We start from the raw sequence: 13,144 nt of genomic DNA, 5'->3' as shown, positions 1-13,144 counted from the left end.
TATTAAAGAATATGTATTTGGAAATGGAACGAGATAGCCAAGGGGCATTCATTAAAGGTGGTGGCACTAGACCAACAACAATGTTTTGTTAATTTGATTGTCAAATCAAAGTAGAAAACAAAGAATGAATTTGCCTTGTTTCATTCTGGGCTGACAACAAATCAGCTGATTTACCGATACCACCTTTAATAGATTCGCCTTGGAGATAGCGTTCTTTAAAGACTTTTATGTATGTCCGTTCGCTTTTTTGTGAGAAATTTCAAACATTTTCCGATGAAATCATACTTCCCGATGAATTGGCCAACTGCGGATCAGCGGTTCCCCACAGGGACCAGAGCTAATGATTTGAATCAGTTCTACAGGAATCATGAATTGGATCAACGATTATGTAAGCAATTTATATAAAGAGTCATGGTCCAGTCTAGTATGCAGCAAACTGCAAAGTGCTTTGTGCAAAGCCCGAGCAGAAAACTCTCAAACTTTCTTCTAAAACTTGTTCTGCGTTTGCTAGAGCAAGACTACGAATTTTGGGTTCCGATGCAATAGAGTGAGTAATATTCGTTCTGCCAAAGTCGAGGATATTTTTCTTTCTCTCTTTGCCTCCTTAACTATCTACCATTAAACCTTTCAGAGCTTTAAATACAATGAGCTTTTGAGCGTTTTTGGAGTTACCAATCTATCGGTGCTTCTTGGCTCGCCTTTTTCAAATTTCATAAACCATAGAGTCAGGAGCAAATACCCTGTCAAAGACTTGAATCTCGATACCTATATTACTAGCCTCAAATGGAACCAGATTCAAGACGACTTTCTGTATTACGATTACGTAAAGAACAATTTCCTCTACTGTGCCCACGCTCTTCGACCGCCCTGGCATCAGTGATTGTCACGGTAAAAATTCTGTTTCAGGTATTATGGCTGTTGCTGAAACATAATTGAGATGAATTGGTTACTCAAACCTTCCTGCCCATTTGACTAGCCTTCGTCAATAATATTCGGATCTTGTCTCAGTTAAAATTCCAAGGTACTGCCTATAAACTAAGGATTAATCTCTTCCGATATACAGCTTCTGCTAGTCATCGATTCGGCTGCAGAAACAAGTAAGGACGTCATTATGGAAGTTTCCAATGTGCAAATGCGCAAGTTGATATTTATTTTACTTTATTTATTCAATAGTAATCTAGAAATACAGCATTTCTTACAGACTATAAAAAACAGTTTAATGCTAAACAAATATGTTTTATTGTAACAATTCGTTTAAAAGTAATTTCAACTTATACTTTATTTATTTCATTTTAATGTCGAAAACATAACATTTGAAACAGATTTCAAATAAAGAAAATTGGAGAATACTTAGAAACTAGTTAAACAATTCATTTAGTAACATGGTAGTATTTTGTGGAAGAAAAGTCAACGCCAATAGGATTTGAAAGCGAATTAAAATCATTTCAAAGTTTTAGAAATCGGAGATTAGAAGCACAATTAGTTCCACGGCGAATCTATTAAAGATGGTATCGTTAAATAAACTGACTTATTTTTTTTCTTTCGCCGTGTCCATGTGGCTGTCAGCTCAGAATGAAACAAGGCGAATTCATTCTTTGTTTTCTACTTTGCCAATACTTTTCTTTGACAATCAAACGTAAAAAATATTGTTGTTGGTCTAGCGCCACCACCTTTACTGAATGCGCCTTGAAAATATCATGATTCTGTAAGCTTTGCTGAAAAATGCTTAATTTAATTTTCTCGAGTGGAATTAATTTTCCCGAAAACTAAAGTGAGGCAGAGCATAGTACTTCTACTGCCTAAGGAATTTAGATTAATGAACAAGGTCCGACCTCTATACGATGGAATTAGATCAGTTAAAAGCAAAGAATGCATAGCATAGTGGGCAAAGACTTCCTGGACACGCTCAAGTCTACTAGTATGACATGGGTTATATGGCATCCAAATAAAAACAGTGAGTTCTAGCTTAGAACGCACTAGAGAGGTAATATGACAGTATTAGAGTCAGCGAACAAAAGCAAGTACAGAAAATGGCATTGAAATGGTGTAATGTCGTTGAAAAGAGAGTCTACAGTCAAATACCACACAAGATCAGTAATATAAAGTAACTGTAACCAATAAATATTCGATTGGTCGCTTGGATACTTCGGTCTCGTACAAGGCTAAGGAAGCTGACACAGATATCCTATGCTTTGTCTGGAATGTGCATTAACAATACTTCGCTAACAATATTCGACTGTTACCGAGAATCAACGACACTGGACAGTTGATAGCTGAAAGCGAATCTTGTAGTGTGTTACAAATTTGTCATAATCGAGGTCATACGCTTTTTTGCCCTATCCCAAGGCGTACTGACCTCCACCCAGCCGCACGCACACTTCAGTGCTGTAGTCGTGTTCCAGAGTCCGCGGATCAACATTAGCGATCTGCATCACGAGGTAATCTACGCCACCGGCGTAAAACAGACATATTCTCGACCACTACCGCCCTTCAACCGGAGACAGTATTTCGGCCCTTAATATCGTCATCTCACCGGGTTGAGCAAGGTGGCCCAGACATTGCAGTAGCTGCTTTCTAGACCGTTAACCTGTCTAGCGGGTCCGGAATAGCCAAAAAGCACTGTCAGTCAAGTATTCCACCAATTTATTAGGAAGGATTTGTGGACGCCATTCGCCCAACGCTACGCACGTTCCACAAAGATATAAATACACTCATTACTACCTACTATTTCGTTCGAAGATTCTGTCGGCAATTAAGCATTTAAACTCGCCAAAATCAGCAACAACGTCTTTTACTCAATAAGTGGTGAGAAATAATTAAAAGGTACGAATGGTGAAACATTCGAAATTCGTAAAACCACAATTTCTTCCTTTACTTAAATATTATTTTTGTTAAGGTATGTAAATAAATAAGTGCTTCGCCTGTGCAAGTCTTTCAATAAACTTTGTTGTTCCTTTGCTTCAGGCGAATGCGGCCTTTTGAAATGACTCTAAAGTCAACAGAAATTCTTACGGTATGAACTATAGTAGCTACACACTTTTGGCATCTCAGATTGATGAAGAACGTAGATTGCGTCATAATATGCAATTTGTAGCCTAATCTGAATTATTTATCAAACTATGACATTTTATTGTGAAGGACGACATCGGCCAGCTGAAATGCCGGAAAAATCAATTTCATTATTTTCAATTATTGGAATCCGATCGTCATATAAAGTAGGCGCTTGAAGAATTATACCAGCAGTTCCCGCTAGTACGGCCAATGTAAAAATCCACAAGAAAAGGCGATCTAGCACCATAGCAACATACTTCCAGTCTTCTTTAACCTGAAAATTTAAATTATTAATAAGCGGATACCTAATTTATGTATTTATTCATATTAATTTGTTACCTTTGTAGAATCCTCTAACAATTTTGTGTGCTCTGCTATAAACCGTACACAGAAGCAGCTTCGATGTACTTTCGCCGGGCATTTTGCGTGTAAGAAACCTGGATTTCTATGTATTTGAACCTTGATCTCAGACGTAACGTCACTGAAAACGGGCACGGTTTCTGAATCTTCTGCCGCATGCTGCGTTAAAGGAGGTACAGATCCATGAATTTGGCAACTTCCCCCAAATGGGCCGCTTCCGCTGCTTCAAATTATAAGGTAAAAATATTGCATCATATTTTGGCTGAAACTATTTAGGTAAGTTTAATGAACTACTCGAATAGAGAAGTTTGCCAATATATGCCTACTTAGAATTGGTTATGAAGAGCTTTTTAGAGGGGAGCTAACTAAAGTTTTTGGACTAATGATTTGTAGAGCCTTTTCTAAAAATTCAATTGCCGGTGTTGAATTGAAGCACCAAGGCACGTAATGTGCTAGTCAAAAAAAAAAAAAAAAAAAAAAAAAAAAGATCATAAATATAATATCTTTAGGGAGTGCATGTTAATGTGAATGCACATAGCGGAAATGGGAGATTCGCGCGGACATAAACGGCGACGATGTTGTTTTCATGCCGTCCTGAACAGTGGCATCTTGGATAGTACTAGTATAGACGATAGAGTTGGCTTTGGTGTCTACTGTACGAAGTCAAAAGTAAGCGTTTCGGCTCGTCTTTCTAATCCCTGCAGCGTACTCCAGCCTGAAATTCTAGTCATTAATGAGGTAGCTGTCTGGTTAGGCAAAAATGTGACTACCTTCAGAGAAATTTGTATTTATTCCGGTAGCCCAGCAGCTATTAAATCTCTTGGCGGTGTTGCCACCAACTCGCGCATTGCTTGCGCCGGCCAAACATCTCTTTACGACATGGCGGAATATTTCTGCATCCATTTGATATGGGTGTCAGGGCATAGTGACATACCAGGGAATTGTAAGGCACTCGCATCTTTCTTGATATGGACATTGTAGGTAAATATACCCTTCTCAACCTACAAACTTCGTGGTGTAAGTAGCATTGCCACTTCAGCCAACACGAGATGGGTTGATAGTCTGACATGTAATGCTACAAAAAAAGTGACGTCAGGCGATCCAAGGCACTATTTGATCGATCAAGGAAAAACGTCTCTATGTGAATTGTTTTAATCACAGGCCACTGCCTCCTTGGTCGACACATTCGAATATTTAACGTACTTCATATCGACTATTGCAGACGCTGTAAAAATGAAGAGGAGGAGGAGTATGCCACACATGTACTCTGTTACTGTCACGCGTGGCACGCCATTAAGTTTAGATACTTTAGCTCACCGTTCTTAAATGATACTGATTGCCTCGGCAGGCAATGGCAAACCTCCGAATGTATTTCTTCTATGAAAAAGCTCCGCATAAAAAACCGTTTGCGGTTCGGGGTCGGCTTAAAACTGTAGGCCCCTCCATTTGTGAAACATCAAGATGAACGCCACAAATAGGAGGCCAAACACCCAATAGAAGTGTACCCGCCGTTTATTTATTTATTATTATTCTTTAGTTCAATTTTACTGAATACTCACCTTGTTTCGAAGTTGTATTTTGGTCTTTTTATAAATAAGAATTGTGGAAGCAAATCGACGAAAACGCATTTTACCCAAGGAGCCATACGGTGAGTTTGTGGAGACCGAAAGTGCACATTCAGAACGACGACAGTAACACAAATGCTTCAATAATACATAAAAATTTCAGTAATTTAATTTAAATATTTTATCGCTTATATTACAAATTTTATCTCTCACCTAATTGACACTAATATCATTGCAAATATGAGATATTTTCCCAAGAGTGGAACAACTAGCGAGGTTGGAGGTATAATTTCAACTACCAAGAGGAAGAACACGTGCAAGCTGATAAGTATCGAGATTGACAAAGTGACCTACAAAAAATATAAATATAGATATAAGTTATTCATATTTTTCTTTATAGAAAAATAGGTAGACAACTAAATTTAAGAAGTTACGATTTTGACATTTTCAGTAAAATTAGAAAGTTCAAACGGAGTTCTTAACATCAAAGCTTCAAAAGTTATCTTTGAAATTTCATACCGCTTCAATATACATACATATATGTATATAAAAATACTTACAATGGCAGGTTCCATTTTTATGAAAACCTTTTTCTGTACCTCTTTAAAAATTCTCCTTCTTCTAGAATGGTGCGATAACTGCTTAAGCGGTTTTGGCCGAGTTTAACAACGCGTACCAGTTGTTTCTTTCTTGTGCTAACCGGCGTCAGTTGGACACACCAAACGAAGCGACCTCCAACGCAAAGGAGGTCTTGATCTTATTCTCCTATCACCGCGAGAAGCCTCATCAAATACTTGCACAGCCGAAACAACTTTGAACTGGATGTGGTAGACTTTTATGGCTAATGCAGTTTTTATAAAGCAATGAAGTATTCACTAATGCTGTACTCGCTAAGCGAAAACTTTTTATCTGAAAGCAGTAAGGAAGCAAGCGAGTTCAAGCCGCTTTCTTTATAGCCGTTTAGTTCCCAAGCGATATGCTTGGACCAGTGCTTCCAAGGCTATTTTTGACGTGATAACGTCTTATAATTCGATTTAGCCGGCTGCACGCACGAAAAAATGTGTCGTTACCTTGCTCATTTGTCGTTACCTTGCTCATTGCCGTTACCTTGAATGAACTGCAAGCGAAAGCGCGGAACGAACGACAAAGCAAACCAAGCAAACGAGCGGCAACGTTCGACATCATGCTCTCTCCTACTTAAGTGAGCGGATATATGTATGTATATGCGCATATGTACATATATAAATTCACGTACTTGTATTTGATTATTGATTATTATTAATTTGATTTACTTGAAGAATTTAAAATAAAACCAAGTTTGTTAATAATACCTGTTGTTTTAATGTTATTATTATTAATTTTTTTATTATATATGAAGGAAAAAATGTATGGTATAATAATATTTACCATATACCTTATAAGATATGTTGTATACTAATATATTTATATAAACATGCATATACATATACAATTTCGCGCAATTTTCAAAAAGAACAAATCTATATGTAAAGATGCATACAAATCATATGGACATATCAAATATACGAATCTATTCCGTACGCAAGCAAATGTAAGCTAATGTGCTTGAACTGCAAGCGAGAGCGCGGAACGAACGACAAAGAGCACAATCGGCCCCCGCGTTCGGCAACGTTCGACATCTGGCTCTGTCCTACTTGAGTGAGCATATATATGTATGTATGTATATGCGCATTTGTATATAAATTCACATACTTGTATTTGCATATGCCTTCTTCCTATGTGCATGGTAATGAACCAATTCTCTGTTGAGAATAGGACGATGATAGAAAAAGTAGGAAATGAAAGGGAGTGTTTCGAGTGTAAAGTGTCTTGAAAAAGGCAAATCGACGATGATGCCTCTTAGTGTTGTTGACTTATTAAGGTCTGATGCACAATCGAAATTGAACATATCTTTCATGAATTTGATAAATGCTTCGTCATTTTTCACGTTTGTGTAAATGTAACTTGACCTATTCCATTGCAATTCTATCAAACAAATAAAATTAAAATTTTGTTTTGAAAATTGCAACCATTCCATCAATATTTTCTTATGACGTTGTCACTTAAACTATCGTCAGTAAACCGACTTTACAGACAACCTCTTTTTATTATATTTTGCATTCATTTAAGCGAGATGCTTTGAAAAGCAGTGGAATGACACAACAGTTTGGGCAACATGTTATCATCAATCATTTTTCATACTTTCAGTCCGAATGCTTTGAAAAGGAATGGAATAATATTATAAAGCGTTTTTCAATAGGTGCGCTTCAACTTTTTTCCGATAGGGAGGGCGAACGACGCAATATTTTTTATTTTTCGCTTGTCATTTGTTAACTTTATTAGTATACATTTCATCATGGAACGCTACACACTTGAGCAACGATTGCAAATTGTGCAAATTTTTTATGAAAATAATCGTTCTGTTGCTGCTACTTTAAGAGCATTACGGCCATTTTACGGTCTTCAGTGATGAAGCTCACTTTTGGCTCAATGGCTTTGTCAACAAACAAAATATGCCTTACTGGACAGAAAGCAATCCACACGTGATTCATGAGGCACCGTTGCATCCCGAAAAAATCACTGTTTGGTGCGGTTTACATGCCGGCGGCGTAATTGGCCCACATTTTTTCGTTGACGAGAACGATCGCCACGTTACTGTGAATGGAAATCGATACCGCGACATGATAAACGATTATTTTTGGCCGAAATTGAATGGTATGGACTTAGACGATATGTGGTTTCAACAGGACGGGGCCACAAGCCACAGAGCACACGCTACAATTGATTTGTTGAAGAGTAAGTTCGATGAGCGCATTATTTCCAGAAATGGACCGGTCGAATGGCCGCCGCGCTCGTGTGATTTGACGCCTCTAGACTATTTCCTTTGGGGTTATGTGAAGTCATTGGTCTACAGTAACAAGCCGGCGACGATTTGTAAGCTCAGAGCCAATATTGAACGCGAAATTGCTGGAATTTCGGCCGATTTATGCAAAAGAGTGGTCGAAAATTGGGTTCAACGATTGGACTTCGTAAGATGTGCACGCGGTGATCATGCAAAAGAAATCTAATTTCATACTCAAATGTATATTTCAAACTCGATAATAAAAAAAAAATTAGTTAAAAAAATCAAACCGTTTGTGTTTTATTCAAAAAAAAAGTTGAAGCGCTCTTACTGAAAAACGCTTTATAACGATTTGTCAAAACGAAAAAAATGCAATGCTGTCAAATAGATGCAACGTTGAATTCAATGGAAGTTTTTTGTTTTACTGACTACTCACTAGGTGGTTGGTGAATCGAAAAAAGCTATTATTTATTAGAAATTCTTAATATTGACGAACCTAGTAACAACTGGGAATTTCCAATATCAGTCAGCCTAGTGCCTCATCTCCCAATATGAAAACAAAAGTCATCTCGCACAGGGGGAATTTGTTCAAATTCTCATAGGTCTTCATTTTATATACGTTTTACGTTTATTTTCAATTCTATTTTATCTAAAATCTATTTTAGTATGTCTATTACTGTTTAAAATATAAAACTTGTTTTCAAATTAAAGTTTGGTTTTAACAAAAAGGTGTTGAGTCGAAGAAAAAATTATAGTTTTGTCACTTGATGAATTAAATTACCTTTTCTCCGCTATCCGAAGGCAAGTAGAACGTCAACACTGTCAAAAAAGAAATTCCCATACAGGGAATTATTATATTAACAGTGTAAAATAAAGTTTTTCTTCGCATCGTTATATTGAATGTAATATCCAAGTAGGGTTCATCACAGCAGGTGTAGAATTTTTCATTTCTGCGGGAATACATTTTTGTATGATAAATAAAAAGTTTATAAAAAAATATTATTTTTTAAATTCTTAATTAATATAATAAATAAATAGATAACGATATTTAACAATAAAATGTGCGGTATAGATCTAAATAGCCTTATTCCTACAATCTGTATTTATTCTGCCTAATCCTTCTGCTCAAAGAGTACCTTTAATTTTTCATTTAAAGGAACCAAACTTAGAATCAGCCAAATAATTTTGTTTACTTGTGCACAGAATATTTCAGACAGTAGTCGTATTCTTACGTACGAGTATTGAGTTACAAAAGAACATTCGTTTAAATGTCGATTTACATGTAAAGCAACAACATCGCTATACGACTTGGTGTGGGGTGCTGCAAAGTTCAATTATGCTGATTGTTCATTTAAAGAACTTGGAATATCTCGATTCAAATATGAAAATATTTCTCAAAAACAAATAAACTAAAATACGAATGGAAGAGTAAGTAAACCCATGGAATAAAATTTTTTTTGAAATCTATAGAGCGAACACTTTTTTTAAGAAGGCAAAAAATGAAAGAAGAAGGTGAACGCGGGAGAATTTGAGGTTTGTTTAGGTCTTGAAGGACTTGGGTTCTTGGGAGGTAGCAGTAAGTAATAATTTTGCTTATTATTGCTCCAAAGTAATTAATAATATACGTTTTTTTAGGATGATTCAGAGAGGACATCTTTATGTTTGCGGGGAAGGGCAGGATGCGTACCTTGCTGCAGGTGTATAAAACAACGAAGGATAACAAAAATCGAACGAGTTCCTGTTCGCACTTCGGTCTGTATGAGGAGCTAACGGATGAGATATTTGGCAATGGCAAAATTATCTCTGGCGCACATACGATGCATTTAGAGAGGGACCAGTGCAGATGTTAGACGATGACTCGGAATCATCAATGACATCATCAACGTTGCTGTCGCAATGCGTACTGGGATCGAGATATGTATGTATGCACCAAAAGGTTCAGAATGATAAGAGGAATCGATTTAGCCGCGCTTGTCCGTCCGTTCGTCTGTCTGTGGTGGCCGCGCCGTACTGTTACTGGAGCTATATTTTTTATGTACATATACATATAGTGGCTTTTAGAGCTGCTAACAGGTATGCCTCTGAACGTTGTCTATTTCATCGATCTCCGGTAATAAAATTTTAGCTCATTTATTGCATGAACAAGATATTACAGACAACGATGCTTTACGGCCGCCATTTGTAAACAAAAACAGTTGACTGCTGTGACGTCATCCACACTCTACATTTTTACTTTTATTTGTGTTCTGCTGTAGGTTGAGAAAAGATTTTAGTGTTTTTACTTCGATTAGTTGTATGTTGCAGTCCAGTTTTCATTTCCAAGAAAAATTAGTCGGAAATAACGGATCAGAACTAATTAATCTGTGCTGCTGTGTGGTGGCCATTCGTAAAGTGGACCACCACAGTTTTTTATAGTTCCACAATACGAGTAGCAGCTACATATCATAAGACTTACGTCCCTTGCTTTCCCGTGCGTTTTGTGCACTTTGATTTAAAGCCTGGGTTGGAAAACAACGAATAAATACATTTTTGTTTTGCCATTTCAGAGTACATTTTGTTCTGGAATTTTATCCCATCAGAAAATATCCAAGACAGCATTAACTTACGTCTCAACTAAACAAGAGTGAATTCTCTGTGCATCGACAGAGACCTCTGTAACTCCTCTGAGACCTCTGTAGTTCCCGTGAAGACAAAAAAAAAAAAAATTTGCCTAAGCTGCAAAAGCAGGAATATGTGAAAATACTATTATTTCATCTAAGTAAAATGGAAACTCGGCCTAATATTTATAGAGAGTCTGACCAAACGAGATTTTATGGACTTTTTTTTATAGTTTACAATTACCTTACCTGACAGCCGGAACTTCAAGAATATCCCACTCGACAGACATATAGAACTCCGATAGGTCTACGCCTACATCTACTATATTGTTGCCTTGTTGTTCATCCATATGTCGAAGGTCAACCTTTATGTGAAGAAATATAAATAGGACAAATGTTTAGCTTTTACGTGGAATATATTATCTCAGTAACAATCTCTCTACTAACTATGCGAAACATTAAATGTTGATTCCCTAAATTACTAAAATATTGTCACTAGTCTATTCTAAAATAATTTGTAGGCATTTTATTAAGTCAAAATAGATACATGCAGATATTTACTGTACGCGCTCAGTGTGCGACCCGCATGTCTTTACCGTTCAACCACAATTCAAAAACTTTTTCTCAATATTTTCATAAATATGAGGTGTGTTCAAAAAGTACCGCGAATTTTGATTTTTGGCAGGTTACTTATATTCGAATTTCGATTTTTGTGCCGATATGTTGGTACTCATGTCTCTCACTCATGCCGACGAGTTCGGACATTTTGAATGTTGAGTTAATTGTTGACAGTTGCTTTGTTTGCACGTGTTTCGGCTCGTCTTCGATGTTAACCTATTCTCAAAAAGATTAATCAAAGAACCTGTATCAAATTTTGTGTAAAAAACGAAATTAAGTGCGCGGATGCATTCCGAATGTTGACTGTGGCATACGGAGAAGCTACTTTGGACCAAAGCAACGTTCATCGGTGGTACAAAATGTTCTCTGAAGGCCGAGAAAATGTGAACGACGAAAAGCGTGCCGGACGACCGAGCACTTCAACAACAGACGAAAAAATTGATGAAGTGAAGAAAATGGTATTGGCCAATCATCGAATCACCCTTAGAGAAGTTGCTGAGGACCTAGACATATCAATTGGCTCGTGCCATTCGATTTTTTTCAATGATTTGGGGAAGAGACGGGACACCGCAAAATTCATACCAAAACTGCTCAATTTCGAGGGTCATAACTAGTGGGTCATAACTAGTGACGAATCGTGGGTTTATGGTTATGACGTGGAAACCAAAGCTCAATCATCTCAATGGAAGCTGCCACACGAACCAACACCGAAAAAAGCGCGCCAAGTGCAGTCGAGTGTAAAAGTTTCGCTTACCGTTTTATTCGATTGCAGGGGCGTTGGGCATCATGAGTTCTTGCCACAGGGTAAAACGGTCAATAAGGAATATCACCTGCAAGTTATGCGCAATTTGCGGGAAGCAATCCACCAGAAACGCCCGGATTGGTGGAAGAACAAAAATTGGCTCTTGCATCCCGATAACGCCACTGCTCACACATCGTTGCTTGTGCGCGAATTTTTGACCAAAAACAGCACGCAAATGATGCCACAGCCACCATATTCCCCAGATCTGCCACCCTGTGACTTTTTCATGTTCCCGAAACTGAAGAGGTTCATGGGCCTCTTCGCGATAATTTTGAACACACCTCGTACATAGCAAACAGAAAAATATCAGAATGTATTGGTTATGTGAGTGTTGTCAAATTGACAGCTGAGAACTTGGCTCTTCCTGATCGGTAGACACATTCCCTGGCTGGTCTCCATTGATCACTTGACAACTTCATTCCCTTCATTGTCATTATTGACTTCGCCAATTTCTGTAAGCCCAACGCACCACGGCTATGAATGACAGAATATAATAGAAGCTTCTATCATTCCTTCAACACGGCTTCAGTTTGTCTCTTGTCATAACTGTGCTGAATTTCCGACCACTTCAGCAAATGGGATCAGTCTCACCTAGAATGTATCGATCGCAGCGCAACTTGGTTTGCAATACAAGATACCTTACGAGTATATTTAGCTGCCGAGATTTCGAGTGTTTTGCATTTGTGACTCTAATAGTAAATACAAAATGTATGTTTCTTATCAAAGCTGCCTTTCCATCCAAAGTCAATCCTACTAGTAACCGAGAGATACGAAACTGAAGGCGAATTCCGCTTGCTCGTTGTTGTTGTTGTATCAGCATAAACATTCCCCATAAATGTTTCGGGGAATGCTGCTAGAGTGACAGTTCTTGGACAGAATAAATCTTGTCGCTCGTTGTCGTTCCGAGTACAGCTATTACTTTTGAAAGATCGGCAAAGCTTCTGATTCGCAGTGCAACTGTTTCACTCGCATTGACTCGTAGGCATTCAAATGTGAGCCGCGATCGATCGCGAAAACGAGCATATTTCAAACCTTTGAGTTATCTCTGCTGTAACTAAAATAACAAGCGTCTTAAAATCAGAAATTTCTATGGTACAGTACAGTACAGCATTTGATCTCCTCCTTACAGGAGTTTAGTAATTTCGTTTTGCACTATGGCGTCGTCAGAGCCTTGATCGCGTGTTGACTATCGGAGAAAATGTTAATATCTCTCTCGCTCCCGCGTTCCCTAAGCATTTTGCATGCCTGCAGGATCGCAAAGACTTCTGCTTGAAAAACACTAGCAGCATTC

The 13,144-nt window shown here is 37.8% G+C and overlaps 1 protein-coding gene across 3 annotated transcripts in view; it reads right to left on the bottom strand.

Annotated features, from left to right (window-relative positions):
• Window positions 1–3,087: 3,087 nt before the first annotated feature.
• The window catches only part of LOC129236432 (acetylcholine receptor subunit alpha-like), a 49,778-nt gene continuing 39,721 nt past the window's right edge, over window positions 3,088–13,144 (bottom strand). For 2 of the 3 annotated variants that reach the window (XM_054870822.1, XM_054870823.1), the window contains exons 6-11: window positions 10,683–10,798; window positions 8,618–8,786; window positions 5,190–5,326; window positions 4,971–5,114; window positions 3,391–3,634; window positions 3,088–3,325 (exon numbers count right to left, since the gene is read on the bottom strand). In XM_054870822.1, coding sequence (XP_054726797.1) covers window positions 3,128–3,325; window positions 3,391–3,634; window positions 4,971–5,114; window positions 5,190–5,326; window positions 8,618–8,786; window positions 10,683–10,798 — 1,008 coding nt within the window. In that variant the 3' untranslated portion in view covers window positions 3,088–3,127. The remainder of the gene's footprint in view (window positions 3,326–3,390; window positions 3,635–4,970; window positions 5,115–5,189; window positions 5,327–8,617; window positions 8,787–10,682; window positions 10,799–13,144) is intronic. The other variant, XM_054870825.1, reaches the window with a different exon arrangement.

The sequence above is a fragment of the Anastrepha obliqua genome, chromosome 1 (genome assembly GCF_027943255.1).
Source record: "Anastrepha obliqua isolate idAnaObli1 chromosome 1, idAnaObli1_1.0, whole genome shotgun sequence".
NCBI lineage: Eukaryota > Metazoa > Arthropoda > Insecta > Diptera > Tephritidae > Anastrepha > Anastrepha obliqua.
The sequence above is the reverse complement of the archived record's forward strand: the minus strand, read 5'-3'. Positions and strand labels throughout refer to the sequence as shown.